The sequence below is a fragment of the Phalacrocorax aristotelis genome, chromosome 1 (assembly GCF_949628215.1).
Source record: "Phalacrocorax aristotelis chromosome 1, bGulAri2.1, whole genome shotgun sequence".
NCBI lineage: Eukaryota > Metazoa > Chordata > Aves > Suliformes > Phalacrocoracidae > Phalacrocorax > Phalacrocorax aristotelis.
Genome location: NC_134276.1, coordinates 96864200 through 96880588, shown reverse-complemented (window position 1 = coordinate 96880588; position 16389 = coordinate 96864200). Strand labels below are relative to the sequence as shown.

Here is a 16389-nt window from a genome sequence, read left to right as displayed (position 1 = left end):
ACAAGTTAAACAGTCTCAGCTTTTAGTATTATAGGCCTACTTTTATTCTTGTACAGTGAGAATTCAGTTAACAGAAAATCTGGACCACGTCTCGTGCTCAAGTTCTTTACAGGTATGGCATAAAGAGCATGAGTAAATCATGTCCAGTCAAATTCAAATATTTAAGAGAAGACTTTAAAAAGGTTATCATTCTGATTTATTCTAGAAGGGCAGTGAGAAACCTGTTTGAACATTTAGATATCCAGTAAAAGTTTTCAAAGTGTGGAGACCATCCCAATGGCAATGCAAAACTGACTCTTTGTATCCTTCAGTAATACATCTTCCCTACCGACACAGAAATGTATTTGATCTGCCTTCATGATTTTGTGCAAAATCATTTCTCCCATGTCGTGTTCTTTTACATTTCTAAAACTATTTTTGTAAAAGAACTCAGTATTTCAGTTACTTTGGAATTAATTTTTTAAGCCTTTATTACTATGTTCCCACTACCTCAGAAATTCTTCTCTTCCTCAGATGCATTTGTAAAAGTCCTTCTAGCTTCCATCTAAAAGGTTTGAGGTTAATTTTTCTTTTCTTGAGGGTTGCGCTCCCTCAGTCAAGTTTTAAATCATATTGTCTGCCTGTGTTCTTGCTCATTATTCTACTGTTAATCCTAAATCTTTAAAAAACATTTCATGAGAAAGTTTCACTTTTTGCTCTGTCTTTTAACTAGCAAGACAGCACTGAGTTACACATTAACTAAAAATATAAGGAGGCTTCAGGTTTCTTCCCAAAGCAAAGTTTCCTTCTGTTCTATTTCTTTTCAACATTAGTCTGGTTCTCAGTATTTAGATGTATGCTTAAATTTTAGTTTATTGCCTATGTAATGGTTACTCTCACATAATCCAGTAAGACATATTTGTATTGATCTTTCAAACTGGAATTACAAACTACTTTTTATCACTTTCCAAGAGCTATTCTTTTGTAGTATTCTGATACCTAAGAAGCCTCAGAGACAGAAGTCAAATTACCAAAACGCTTCGGGTATCTTCAATGTGCAATTTTAGATACAGACCTGCATTTTGGCAAAAAGGTGACAGCTGTGTCAGTGATACGGTCTTTTTTCCCTGATGACAAATGAGAAGTCAGCTATGCAAGATGAAATTCAACCAGCTGTGTCAGAAATCACTTTTTCTCAAGTGGTTTTATACACATGCATGCATACACACACACAAACACACAAATGTCTGTATTTTCTACATAATAAAATCCAGGAGCACTAGATAATAGCTACTTGCCAGCTGGTGCTGTTTTCCTGCAGACAAGCAGTCCATAGGGAAGTTATGAAACCGCTTTCCTATCTTAAGGAGATTCATGAAGGTTTCTGCGTTTGCAGTATGCTTACAGTGCCAAAGTCAGGTACTAGACTGTTTACACTGGTGACACCCATTTCTAGTAACAGCTATACTGTAACTACAGAGGTGACCACAATGAAGAGTAATCTCAGGTTACTGCTACTAGATGTTACAAACCAGAGCTCATCATCGGATCTTCTTCCCCTCTGCACACACAGCACGGAGCTTGGGATTTGGCTGACAACTAACTAGGATGGAGGGCTTAATCCAAGTAAACTGTAAGTGGTTTCAGTAGACTGGAAAAAGCAAAGGCATGCAAGACGAAAATTCGTATCTGCTCCTCAGCATCTTTATTTGTAATGTACATCTAAAATTTAGGACTTTCACTAGAAAAAGCTCAGCTGCTATCAGCCAGTAAGACAACAGGAAACAACCTGTTTCAAAGTTGGTGAAGGGTCTGGAGAACAAGTCTTATGAGGAGCGGCTGAGAGAGCTGGGGTTGTTCAGCCTGGAGAACAGGGGGCTGAGGGGAGACCTTATCGCTCTCTACAACTACCTGAAAGGAGGTTGTAGTGAGGTGGGGGTCGGACTCTTCTCCCTAGTAACAAGCGATAGGACGAGAGGAAACGGCCCCCTGGCGCAGCTTGAGAAGTTTAGGTTGGATATTAGGAAAAACTTCTTCACCGAAAGGGTTGTCAGGCATTGGAACAGGCTGCCCAGGGAGGTGGTTGAGTCTCCATCCCTGGAGGTTCTTAAAAGAAGGGTAGACGTGGTGCTTGAGGATATGGTTTAGTGGTGGACTTGGCAGTGATAGGTCAGCGGTTGGACTCGATGATCTTAAGGGTCTTTTCCAACCTTAACGATTCTATGAACAATTTTGTCCTCTGTGTTTCTTCACAACATTTTAAGAGATTCTGTTGGAGAATGATGCTATGCTCAGTCATGTTTTTCTCCTTTTAAGCCTAAACCATGGCAAAAACCCGCCAAACTTGTGCAAAAGCAAAATACAGGTGCCAAAATAACAAAACCATATTTTGCCAAAAACATTCCAAGACTGTTTCAAGCTTTACAACAGATGCCTGCTGGGCTTGGGAAGATATATAAAGATAACTGTGAAATGAATTTGTGGTTTTGGGTGGTTTTTTTTTTTTAATGGACTTTGTAGCTTGCTCCCTCCCACAGCCTGCTTCCTTTCCCTGTTACCCATTTCTACCTATTCAGTTTCTCCTCTCCCTTTTATGACAGCTAACATCCTGACTATGAGCACTAATAGCTTAACTGAAGGGGCACGACTGTCAAGCCTTCAGCAAAGATTTTCTTTACCCTAGATATTAGTTACTGGATTTTAAGAAAGTATTCACACAAACAGTATTCCAAAATCTAGCTTTACAGTGACGCTACAAACCTCCCTCCCTGTCTTCAGCTTCTAACAAAGTTACCACTTCACCAATTCCACCTTCTGAAACAGATGTTCAAGCCTAAATTGAATTCCTACTGTGAAAAGGTGTCTCACAAGTATGTCATCAATAAATCCTACTGGGGGAAAAAAAAAAAATGATTTTTCTTTGTCCTTTTTTTGCAAGTTAACCCACCCATTTTTTAAAGGTCCATTCCCAAGCAAATTATAAAAGGATTCAATGCTTGTGGATCCAGCATGTTGAAAAGACTAAGAAGTGCTCAGGCTAGAAGCTCCTTTGGTAGGCTAAAGGAAAACAGAGTGTGCTGCTACGCAAGTATTCTCATAATGAGTCATTTGCTTTGGAATTCATTCCTCCGCTTTCTTTAGGACAAACCTATGATATATGCTCAAGTGTCTATTCATTCCTCAACCTAGGTATAATGGCACTGCAATATGATTTATATTTGCTTAAAGGTGAACTCTTTAAAGAAAATTACTAAAGATGCTCTGAGCCTGGAATATTCTCATACACATATCCCAAAATGCAGGAAATGTCACTAAACTCAATTAGCATTTTACATATCAATTACTACTTTGTTCAGAAGAAAGACCAAAGGGATGGAGGCTTTCAAATTTCTATTTATTTAAAACATTTATAATGGATCTCCAAATGACAATGTATGAGCACTAACTCGAAGTTCTAGATACGTAAAATTAAGTTTAACTTTGTTGTAAAAATGACTAAATCTAATATTTGGGTTGATTACCTAATCTTGTTATTCCTTATGGTACATACTCTGAACAGCTTTTGTCATCTAAGTCAACTGTTTCTGTAAACTGCTGTATTAAGCCTATGGCGTATTTAAAAAAGTTTAAGTAGATCACTCTAAAGCTATGCCACAATAACATCAAATACAATGTAATAAAACTAATGATATCTACAAAATGGATTATTTGAAAAACAAAATTATTTAGCTTGATTCTCAGAAATGGAAGTGTCTTACAAAGGATAATGTACAAATCAACTATTGTTTTATGCTTGAAGAGGAAATGGGTATGGTAAACGTTCAAATAAGTGAAACTTACTTTATCATTTCAAAAAGCTTTGGATCTGAGACTTTAATATTTCGAGCCATATTCCATGAAAGATGAACCATGGGTACTATGGACTTTACGCTCTGCAGTTTATTCCACTCGTACCGTTCCACTGCCAACTTATATTGACAGGCTATGCAAAAACAAAATCACAGAAGCAATTAGTCAAGTTAGGTATCAACTGGAGCCAAAATAATTTGATTATAATCACAGTTTACACCTTTCAGGGCTGGATTAAACTTCATTCGCAATAACCCATTCATTCCAACTACACCTGAATTCTAGAAAATTTCTTTTAAAACGTGTATTTATGGTGCTAAAACAATGCACAATACCACAGCAGCAACAACTACCTGTGAAAACAAGTTACTGACAAGTGCCCGATTTCTATGGTGAAGAGAGAGCAATATTTTTAAAAGGGTTCCTCAATACATTTTCAAATATTTCAGATTAAAAAAAAAATTTGAAATTTCTGCATCTCATTCTATTCACTCTTTATCATAATTCTGCAATACTGTGGTATGTAATTTGTCTTGAAAAGGAAGACTGCACCTTGAGAGATTTGTTGCAGTGAGTCAGACTTTTTCATTAAGCAGCCTACTCACCCTGCCCTTTTTTAAAAAAAATTGTTTTACAAAATCTACTGTGACTGAACATGTGAGCTCTCTATCAATCAGTCATACAATCCTGGAGGTATATTATTTATCGCATCATAATGAAATAAAGACACACCTGAAACTATTTAAGGAAACAGGAGGTTTTTGGAAGTACATTCTGTTCAAATGCTTGACACAATCTCATTTTAGCTGTGAAATTTTCTTCCATTCTCACCTCTAAAAACCACTGAACCAAGACCACGGTTCAAAACTAAAAACTTATAGAATAATAGGTCTGAAAAACCTAATATTCCTTTATGAACAAAATTACAACTGTTTGCATTTCCTGATGCCTTCACTGAAGAGCAACTAGGTATCAGTTGTCCTGAAGAAGTTAGATTGGACAAGTCCTCAAAACTCATACAGAAGCTATAGTGCAGTCTGCTAGGTAAAAAGAATTTTGGAAGAAAAAGTTAAGACAAGAGCGTATGAATTCACCAAACCATTTTATTCTGCTAATGTTTGCTACACAACTGTAGTTTTTACAAGTCCATTAAATGGATGGGTGCAAAGACTGCATTCTTGCTGCTTTCACTTCCTCCTACCAACAGAATTATTTAAAGCTTCAACACATAATGTTTTAAAATATATTACGTTCTTTTTTTTTAATCTAGTAAAGCGTGGTAAATTAGTAAGAAACGCAGGTTCTGTGGCATACACAGTGTAATATTACCTAATTACATAGTTCAGCACAGACACTATTCAACCATACCTGTAAGAGGGCCAACATTCCACGCAATGTTGTTGCACCAACCAATAGCCTGAACCCAATGAACAGTGCCAGCATTTATCCACACCAAATCCCCTGGTCTTTGAATAAACCTATAAACTGGGACATTGGCTTCATACAAATCTTCCAAGTTTGGCCACCAAGATCCCATTAGGAAATTCATATTATTCCTGAAAAAATAGGAAGAATAAAGTCTTCATCATTTATTATCAGGCATATTAGTGATTGATACTTCAAAGAATTTACCTGTAAAAACTGATCACCATGAGAAATGCTTTCTGCATCTGATCAGTGACCCAGGAGGACTAGTCAAAATGCAAGTTTCATCTATAAAATTCCTGATCTTAATTCCACATTGCACATCCTGCAATACATTAGGACACTTAACCATCTGGCTGCCCATGTGAAGTCAGTTTACGGCTTCCAGTTATGTTCTCTTTTCCTTTGAATTTCACAGTATTTTATTAATGGTGAGGCAGAGGAATCCTTGGTCAGATCTAGTGTGACACTGGTGCCAAATGCTGCTTTTTTAACCAGTCAATGATTTTATATACAGACCATAACAGCTCTTCAGAATGCTTTCTGCTTTGAACAACGCCAACCACATACTCATACTGTCAGCGTATGCACATGAAGCTTGTCCACACACCAAGCAACCTGTTGGCACCATTTTAACTGTGATCCACAGGTCTGTGCTATATTCAGCCAAGAAATGTCGACCCTCCTGAGAGGCATGAAAAAACACCTCCATATGGATTTCCTAAGCACGAACTCTTCCATTATGGCTATGCAAAATACATACTTATTTCCCATCCTTATCCCAGTTTTATACTGTTTATGTACTGCACCATGAGAGATAATTGGCAATTCACAGTTTTCAAAGACAATTCTTTGTCTCTGCCTCTGTCAGGCACCCCAGACATTTTATGAGGTTACCAAGATCTTAGTTTCTCTGTCACCCTCAGAAGGACAGTGTCATGGGGATAAAAGGCATGTTGTCATCAGAGACTTTGCAATCGCATGAGTGGAATTACAATTTTGAGGTGGCTGATCTTTGTAAAGGCGGATGAATTAAGAACAGTTGTCAGTAGATAGGCAGAAAATACAGAATACAGAGACACCGAGATGAATTTGCAGAGCTCTGGAAAAGTTCTGAAGAAAAGTCAAACACTTAGTCCAAGTTCTAACTGGGCAAGGTAAGAAAAAAACTCCCGGATTTTCAGGTTCAGAGGCTACCCCTTGAATACTAGCATGATAGGGGACACAACTGCTCCTCTATTTTTTTTGGTGGGGCAGAGAGGGGTGTGCGTTCATGTGGGTATGTTTTGTTTGTTTTTAAAGCATCCACTCAACATAAGGCTCAACACAGAAACCCCAATCTTAGAGTTGGCTGAGTATTTCCCCAATGGTCAGTGCACCTCAACTTTTCCAGCAAGCTACAAACATGTAAGTGTATGCAAAGCATGCCAAGACACCTCCTGGGGTCTGAGTAAACTAAGCTCTCCCTCTAGATGCAGCAAGAAACCATGCCAAAATACCAGTGACTCTGTACTGCTTGTGTACAACACGTACATTAATCACAATAACCATTAACAGCATACATCACCAGGAAAACACTTTACTCCATCACTCCTAAAAAGCCAAAGCAAAATGCCAACTCCTTCACCCCCAACTTCGTTCCGTCACTCCAACACAATAGCCCTAGAAGCCATTACAAAAGCATCACCATTTGGTAATAGTAGAGGTCAGCTTTAATATACACGGTAGAGCGCCTAGATAAACAGCAAGGACTATTATGGATTTTCTGATGTGGAAATGTTACTACTATGAAAACTGGATCGATGCCACATAATACACAGTGGTAGCAGACATCCTATGCTTAAACTTGATACCCCTTAATGTAGTATAAATTTGAATCCTGAACCCAGATGAGCATTTGCTACTACCAGTCTCTCACTTCTTGTATTTCCTTCATTCCTGTGTTCGAAAAAACAGCTAATGGACCTAATGTTAATTTTTGAAAGCAAAGCTATCACAGACAATTCAAGTTTCTGTACATTGTACAAACGTCGTATTTTGTATAAATTCTAGATTTTGCATTTTGACTTGTTTTAGAAGACTTTCTGACTACAAGAAAAACCCGTAACATAATGTCCTCTTACAACGCCCTCAGTAATTCCCCCCCACTTAGGTCTGAGAAAGGCACAGAGAACTTGATAAAAATAAGAGAAAACCAGCATGCCCAGCTTACTTTTCACAGAAGTCATTCATGACACCCCAATAGCTTTCAGGGACAACAAACCATTCACAGTCACCTGGACCAATGTTTATATTTACTGAACAAAAGTTGTTATTTTCTTGATGACCTGAAATTTAGAGAAAAATAAGCACACTTTATGTAAGGCAGATCTATCAAAATAATGCTATGAAAATGCAAAGTTACAATTACAAAAAACCCCTATTTGTATATATTTTTATATAACACTTTAACACACTATTTAGGTGCTTCACAGTGTTAAGAAATGCAATTAAGCTACCAGCGACAAATGAACTCTGCTTTTGTTAGTTTGTTGCAAATGAAAAGCTGGAACTACCAACCTTGTGAATTTGACCAATACTTCAGCAGTTCCCTTTTTGTAGAAAAAAATGCTTCAAGATGCTACAGCTTAGATTTTGTGTTTTATGGTAGCTCTTGACAGACCCAGTCAGGAGCAAAACTTCATGACTTCAGGCACTGGATAGACAAGTAGTAAGAAAATCTGTCCCAAAGAGCTTTCAAAATCAACGTAGAAATGCCAGTATTTTATCTTCTTTTGACAGCTGGAAAACTGAGCCATAATCCCTAACGGGATTATCTGAAGTTGTACTTCAGAAAAAAACAGACCCTGAAATTTAGTCCAGATTTCTCAAGTCTCAGTCCAGTGCCCTAACACAGTACTATTCATTACGGAGGGTTGAGTCCTACCCTCAGACAATAAAGAATATAAAAAGTAGAAGTATACTGATTTCTCCGATTGCACAAGACCTACTTTGGAAGCCTATAAAAACTTTCAAGGCATGTAAAATACAAATACTGTTCAAGTATATAAACCCACCCTCTTTTTCCCCTTAAAGAATCCAGTGTTGCATGCAAGAGGTTGATATGGTAATTACCTAGCACTGCAGAAATCCACAAGTTTCCAGTATAAGGTAATTTAGTACTTTGTACATGCAGAGTTCAATTAAACAAGAAGTTAAAAAAAGACCAGATATGTACAATTTTATCACATTTAGGCATGCTGTAAGATATGGAAAATCTACAGTGCTGTTAAATCAATACCACAGCAGAACCTGATTTTTTTCATGCAAAGAGATGATACTCACCTGGCGTTCTGCTTCCTGGAACCTTCATGTACAACTGCACTGTGTTCATGCCCAGGATGGTATGACCAACATGGCTTAGAAGATTTCCTGCTGATACCACACGTACAAAAGCAGGAAGTTTTGTCAGTTCATGGAGTTGCAACTTCCACCTGCAGCAAAATAGCAAATCGACAAACTGTGAATCCCTAAATTCTTAGAAGAGTTTGAGAAACATAAGCATTTGCAAAAAAATTGTTAGCACAGGAGGTAAAAGAGCAGACAACTTACTTCTATATAATTTAGCATCTCTTAAGAGGGAAGTTGAGACAATGCAATACCCTTACTTGACAGTTATGGAAATTTAGATGACAATTTCATTTAAGGGTGTGCTAAAAGCCAGGGTGACCAGACTCTCTTGCAATTAGCCAGTCTGCTGCCATACTTCCAGAAAATTCTGCTTGCAATTTACGCCTCAGTGGATAGCTTTTCCAAGTGGAAACAGAGCTGTGCTTTCCTCATACTCTAAGCCAGTCAGAAACTGTTAACCATGTTTTCAAGAGCTGAATGATATGATGCTACAACATATGTCAACAAGACTGTCTAAACATACCCTAGCCTGCCTGTACACACAACTGAATGAAGTTAACTACATGGATGTGCTATGGAACTAAATACTTGCATTAAGAAAACCACAGATCTTCAAACTCAAAAATCCCAGAACACAAGTGTGGAGCTCTGTAATGTCACCCAAGTATCTGCGTTACTCTTTCAATTTTAAAATATTTCCAAATATAATCACAAATCTGACAGGCTAATTGAGGGGAAAGAGTTTTGTAGCAAAAGCTGAGACTGCAGATCAGAAGATCAGGCATCTACCTGGGATCCTACAAGAACTATCTGAAGTATCAAAATCCAATTCCGTACGGTTAGTTATGCTTAGGTTAATTTAAAGTCTCTCTCCCAATGGTTTGCTCTGAGTGCTAGTTTATTAGCAACAATTTTGTATTTACAGATGGAATTTCCTTTAGAAAAAAATAGCATCAATATTGAGATTTTTATAACAATCCCTCATCACATACATATATTTATCTTTCAGTGACTATACCACAAAAGACCTCAGCACCTTAAGCAGGCCTTAATCCCCAGTTTCAAACACCATAAGCTTTTCTTCTGCTCTAATGACTGAAGTAGATCAGGATTTTTGTACTGCAGCCAGCAGGACTGACAGCCTAGACATGCTGGATCTTTTATGGAAATACATACTAACTAGAGATTGCACCAAACAAAAAATTATTACTGGGGGAAAAAAATGCTTTCAGAGTATTTCTAATACTTTCTGATGTTTTTCTAAGCTACCTTCATCTACTCACAAAAAGATATGTAGTCTAAAGAATACACAATTTACTCTTTGTTTTTTTTTTTTTTGAGGCTCTGGCAGAGTTATCATGGCTTATCCACAGGTAAGCATTAATCTGGTCTTTACTACATATCTTGAACCGTGCTTCTGGATAGAGAAGCAAGAGCTACGAAAAAGTGAAAACAGAAAGGATGACAGTAGGAACAAAAGGAAACAAAAACCAAGCAACAAAAATCCAGACAAAAAGAAAAAACCTTTAATCTTATAATTTCTGTGCAAGGACTGAAAACTGGGTATTGTCAGAAGTTAATTAAAGTTGTAAGCAAACAATTTAAAGCCTCAGAATGAAACAAAGGGAATGTATTAGAAGGAGGACTAGAAAGAACAGTTTCTGATGGATGTTCAAGTTCATTTCTGGAAAAATAGAGATCCTGGAAAGAAAAGCTTGAAAACAGATTTTAGGGTGAGAAGGACTCTTAACAACAGTTAAAAGAGCAAAGGTTAACAATTTAAGTGCGGAAATAGGGTGTGCAACTGGAACTGGGTTCATCAACAGACTGACTGATGTCTGAGAACAATGCACTGCTTCTCCAGCAGCAGTAACATACTGCAGAATACTACTGGGAGCAGGAGAAACTGTAGTCAACTCACTTTTTGTCATCTGACAGGTCAATGTTGGTCCCAAACTTGATTGTTTTAAAAGGTCCTCTTCTCCTCCTCCCAGAGCTGCAAATATATTAAACAAAACAAAACAAAACAAAAAAAAGTAATAGGTTAATGTGAAAAGGGGAATGACGTAAAAAAACACATAAAACCAACTACAAAATTATCATAGTTATACCACACTTACTTATCAGATGATGTGGATTCATTATCTGAGTGGTCCTTGTGGTGACTCTTCTTCTCATTTTCCTCCTATAAAATGCAATTGTGGAAATGTTTATATATATATAAATAAATGTAGAAGTAAGAATTCTACAAAATATATAGGTATAAAGTGATAACATGTTCACAGACATTATGTACATTTGTTTCAAGATGCTGGTACAATCTTTAAAATACCTGCACCTAAGTTTTTCTATTAATATTACTGTTAAGAAAAAAGAACACTTATTAGCCAAAAGATATTGCAAAAAATTCTGCGTGACTACAAATTCAGTGAAGCTCAGGCCACGACAACAGAAAATTCTACACAGCAAATATTTCTGCTAGCCTACATTCCAGTTGCAAATGACTATGCTGGTTTGCTTCATTATGCAGATGAACTGGAATCCAGCCTTAAGGAGTATTGTTAACTGTTTTAGACTAAAACGTTTACCTTTGTTCAAGGTCAAGCAGGTCTCCTGATTTGCAACCTGGATGACTAATATTTATAGAATTAATTTTATGAAATCCATTATACAAAATCTTTTGAATTTTTCATAGCTGTATACTATTTTAGCAGTGCCGTAGCTAGGACCACAGCTAGTGGAAAATAAAATCTAACCAATGATGTAATTCGATCTTTTTAGCAGAGTGGGCTCAAAACCCTATTCTAAAGACTTCTTTTTTGGCAAGTATATGGACATAGAAGGAAAAAGAATAAGACAAAAAGGAGGAAAGAACTGCCTGGAGGCTATCCAAAGATCTCTGGCTTTGAATGGGATTGCGGTTAAATCTCAAAGTGCCCCTATGTACCTGAGAAAGTCTTATTCATCCTTTGAATGAAGGACAAAGAGAAACAAAAAGGAACCCAGTGATGATGGATTTATCAAATACTGCAAGACATGTTAGAAAAGCAATGTAATGGTTGCTGGGGAGGGGGGGGAAGATCACTCAGGGCAAGCCAAGAGGGTTGTGTCTGTAGAAAGAAGAAACAAGGCTTTCATTTGAATGCTGTGAAAAGTCACCTAAGGACAGGTCAAAGAAGTGACAGGTAAAGGACATATGCACAATTAAAACAACGTCTTTTTTGATTTCCAAGGGAAAAATGAAAATCATAATTCTGAAAATTATTTTATATATTATATTTTTACTACCAATTTGTAACAGAGAAAAAAAAAATCAGAAAATCATGCAGTTCAATTCTTGGTGCGAAACCAAAGCTGAGGCTTTCCTGCTGACAAGCTGGTATGTGATCAATTATGTACGTTACTGAATGTGTACTTCATTGGAACACTATATATATCACGTTCTCCAGCCCCTCTGGTATGATGTGCAGGAATACAATGCTGGTGCAACTGTTCAAGGGGCACCAGAGAACTTCAGTTGATACCCTACTTAAATTTATTACCACTGCAGAGGAAGCAAAATCCCATTTATGTCTCAAGCTCTTGATGAGTTCAGTGCTCCCCGCTTCCCAATGGTATTACTGTTTCTTCTTATCCTGTATCAGTCTCACTCAAAACCTTGTGACTCCTTTCCCTTCTCTTTTCTTCAACTACCGATTAATTTTTTTCTTTCTAATCCTTTCCTCTAATGCACAAAGTTTAAATTCAGAATTTCTCTTTCCTTTCTTACTGAAACCGTTGCTGTTTCTGTGTAATGGCAGTGAAAACTGCATTAGTCAATTCCCCACATCAATTCCCTGTTTTCTAATTAACAACTGGTCAAGAATATATTTTTGTCTTAGTTCCACCTGAGCCTGATCTTTTTATAACAACAGATAACATAAGCCTCTGAGGAGTGCCCATAGCTACTTCCAAGGACGTGCTCACTACTTTAGCAAAAATATTGAAAAGTAATATCAATAAAATAACATTTCAAAGATTTCACTCTGTCACATATGTCTAACAACTTGTGAAGTAAATAGAAACTGTTGTGTTTGGAACCCAACAACAACAAATATGGAAAGCATCAGTCACTCTTCTAGAAAAACAAAGTTATTTTAAAATTTTTAACTGTTGTGCTGAAAGACAAGTATGAGTGTCCATATCCAAATTAATTCAGGATACTTTGAAGAACAAAGAAATTTGATTTCAAAAGAGTACATGAAATTAGAAACAATACAAGTTAAAAATAAAGCATCTTAAATTCTAAATATTTTAATATGAAAGTTGACATTACCTTATGGAAGCTTAAGCTAGCAAGCTTTTAAGGAATGCAATAGCCATTTTTAAATTAAGAAAATTAAGTTTTACATTAAGCATTTGAGAGGAACACCCTATATCCTGTTTGACCCTCTAGTCAAAACAGGTTTTTTAAATTTACCTGTGCTCTTCATGCTAGTGGAAATGTCTCCTTTTCGTTAACAGCTCCTGTTTGTTTTCAATAGCTGTTACTAATTGGTTCAAGAGTTAGCAAATTATATCTCAAGTAACAACAATGGACTTACCCTTAAAGACTCCTGGAATGAGGAGGCCTGGTACTGTGCATATTTAGCAATTGTTGTATGAGATCTAGTGCTTTCACAACGCCAGATTTTCTTTGTTCCAGTGGGGTCCCAGTTTTCATCTGCTGGCTGCAGTAGTTGTGTCCTCACTTCTACTATGTGTTCATTATTTGCTTCTACCAATGTCTTAGTAGAGAAGAGTCCTAGATCTAATAAGTATCAATAAAATTCATAAATGACAGTTGAAACATAATAAAAAGTTCCAAGACATTAATACTGAAAGTTATCTGAAGGTTTAAACTAAACATTTTTTTTCCTCCCTTTGCCTTCATAACACAGCCCACCTGTAGGTTAAAAATTAACACTCGTGATTAACACTCACAAAGCTTTTCTGCACAGAACAGTAGAAGCTTAGAAAAAATTTGGCAGCTACTGAAAGGACGATATTCCAATAAATATTTTACATGACTTGTGTAAACAAATCTGCAAACAATGTTTGAAAACCTATTACCAATGAAGTATTTTTCAGAGCATAGTTTTATGAATGCACTTCCATCATATAACACATTTCATACCAACAATAATTTTTCTATCTACAGAGTTCAAAATACTGTATACAGTCAGGTTATAGATCATTAAATCTAAGCACAAAGATATGTAGCCGTAGTTTTCATAGGAAAAAAGTCTTGCTGTAAGCTTCTATATCCACAGCTCAGCTCCCCTCTATGCTCAACAAAATCTGCTGGATTTTTTTTTTTTGTTTGAGATGATCAAGATTAGAAACAGCAGCAAACTGTGAAATGACACATTACCCTAATTACTCGGAATACACAAGTATTACAGTATTACAGAAATAAAATACCCGCTTTTAAGAACTGAGAGACTTTTTTTAAAAAAAGCACATACATTTTTTTCCAAAGAAAAGAAAACATAACATAGAAAGTAAACTTACCTAATTTAAGCGCTCCAGCAAGGCCACGTATTACAGTAACAGGGTTGTTTGGATTTGTACAAAATTGATGTAAGGGTGGAAAGAAAGCATCTCGTTTATTTTCCAACTGTAAAATTATAATGGAATATTAGATGTCAGATGAACTTAGATTCCTTATTTGTAAAAGAAGAAAGAATAATTAAAAAAAGAGAAACAAACAGAAAGAACACAGGAACGTTCTCCATTTCCCTGCACTGTGGGGAATGAACAGCTACATCACACAGCCCTTTCTGTGTCAAACGCTAGGTTCAATCCTGAAATTAATTTGTTACTGCAATTTATTTCTTGGCATGAATTATTCCCAGGTTGCTTCAGCTTTTGCAACTCAGGTTTCCTGCAGTTTATTTCTTCACCTGACAGTGACCTTGTACATTCTCTAAACCTACAGAATTCTCTGAAGAGCAAGATAATATACTAATTTCCTTTACAAAAACCAAAAAGCTAATTCTACAGATAATGTATACAAGAAACAGTATAATTAAGAAGACTACTCTCACAGTATATCTCATGTTAACCAGAAAGGTCCATTTGATTTTCTTATGCCTTTGTGCACCTATGACCTCAATTTTATGCTACAGTCTCCCCCTCCTTTTTCCTTTTTTTTTTTTTTTTTAAATTGTTGTGACTCTTTTAAAATGCTGAAGACATCTCTTTTAATGAACAAAACACAATAAAAAGTTCCCAAATATTGGGACCCACGCTGGCACATCTACACAGTGTGCTGCAACATGGTGACCTACCAGCTCTATGTAGACTCAACAAAGCTGTGACGGACTTTAAACATGTAGATTATTTCAGATACAACACTTGGAGAACAGTTGGAAGCATTATTGCTTCCAACTTAATCTAGCTCCTGGGCAGACTGCTTGTGTAGTATCACACCAAAGTGCCGGCTGCTTCTGGTCTCCAGGTTGGGCTGAGCAAAGCTAATTTGAGGTTTTCACACCAGCTGTATGGACATACTCTAATTAATTCTTCTGTTTTCAAGGAAGTGGACATCCTACAATTTATTCTTCTATTACTAAGGAAGTTAGCTCAAACTCTTCTAAAGCTATTAAGAAACTTTATCTTCAGAACATAAGAGTTAGTGTTTGCATAAGAAAATACTATGCAACTAAAACCTGCCTTTCCCTAATGACATTTTGTTCTTGACAGCACCTCCACTTTTATTTTTTCTTTACTATATTTTGAAGCAGATTGTTAAGAGAGTTTAGTTTAATTACTTGCTCATTTATACCTAAACTGTCACTTGCTAAAAATGCATATAGGTATTTGAAATATTGAACATTGTATCTAATCAACTGTTTTGCTTATTCTGCCAATATTTTGAATTTTAAAAATAAGCAAAAAAATTGAGGCTGGTTTTCCTTGTTTACTAAAATTCTTAATTTAAAAGTACCTTAAGTCTCAAACATTTTCTTTAGGGTTAGCGTTCTTCCCTGATTATACACTAGTTGGGAGAGCACCATAATTAGAATTCAACTGTTACTAGTGCACGTTTAAAATATACACGCATTATGTAATTCAGATATCCAAATAATTACAAAAGACAGTCAGCAGTGTACTGCTACCATTAGATTTACTTACATAAATACTAGGTGTAGGTGGATTCAGCTTGTCCTTTGGCAAGGGAGGGTACGGTGGAGGTGGTGGTCGTGGAGGTGGGCATTTATCCAATAGAATACTACTGTTAGATAAGCCATTTTTACCCAGATTCCTAAAGGGAAAGAAGAGCTGCCTCTGTCAATACTTGACAAATAAAATAAATATTAGTGTCATCTCTCCTGCAAAATAATGATGTATAAGGAGAAACCGTAGGGCAAGATGCAAGTAAAGCTCACATATTTTAAGCAAGAATTCTCAGTGTATAATTTGATAATATTCAAAGTAATTCCCACTTTGCCTGCCAAATCTGCAACACCATCACTATTAGTTAAAAAAAAAAAAGCAATTTTAAATAAAAGCAAGTACGACTCATTTGACAAAATTTCAGAGAGAAAGCAGGTTTCAGCTAGAAACAGAGAACCTATTAGGTCGGCACTGGCTGGTGGATGATCAGTTCCTAGCAGCTGAGATATCACAGTCCGGTAACGCTGTGCATAGTGCTGTGGCAGGGCATGAAGTCAGAAAATGACAATGCCTCAGCCAAAAAACTGCTGAGTCACAAAGAACAAC

The 16389-nt window shown here is 36.6% G+C and overlaps 1 protein-coding gene across 8 annotated transcripts in view; it reads right to left on the bottom strand.

The window, feature by feature from the left end:
* Positions 1-16389, bottom strand: part of KDM6A (lysine demethylase 6A) — a 165998-nt gene that overhangs the window by 7793 nt on the left and 141816 nt on the right. For all 8 annotated transcript variants that reach the window (XM_075098510.1, XM_075098549.1, XM_075098540.1 and 5 more), the window contains 9 exons: positions 15802-15931; positions 14176-14281; positions 13227-13432; positions 10764-10828; positions 10565-10639; positions 8578-8726; positions 7466-7580; positions 5197-5384; positions 3820-3961 (listed from right to left, as the gene is read on the bottom strand). In XM_075098510.1, coding sequence (XP_074954611.1) covers positions 3820-3961; positions 5197-5384; positions 7466-7580; positions 8578-8726; positions 10565-10639; positions 10764-10828; positions 13227-13432; positions 14176-14281; positions 15802-15931 — 1176 coding nt within the window. The remainder of the gene's footprint in view (positions 1-3819; positions 3962-5196; positions 5385-7465; positions 7581-8577; positions 8727-10564; positions 10640-10763; positions 10829-13226; positions 13433-14175; positions 14282-15801; positions 15932-16389) is intronic.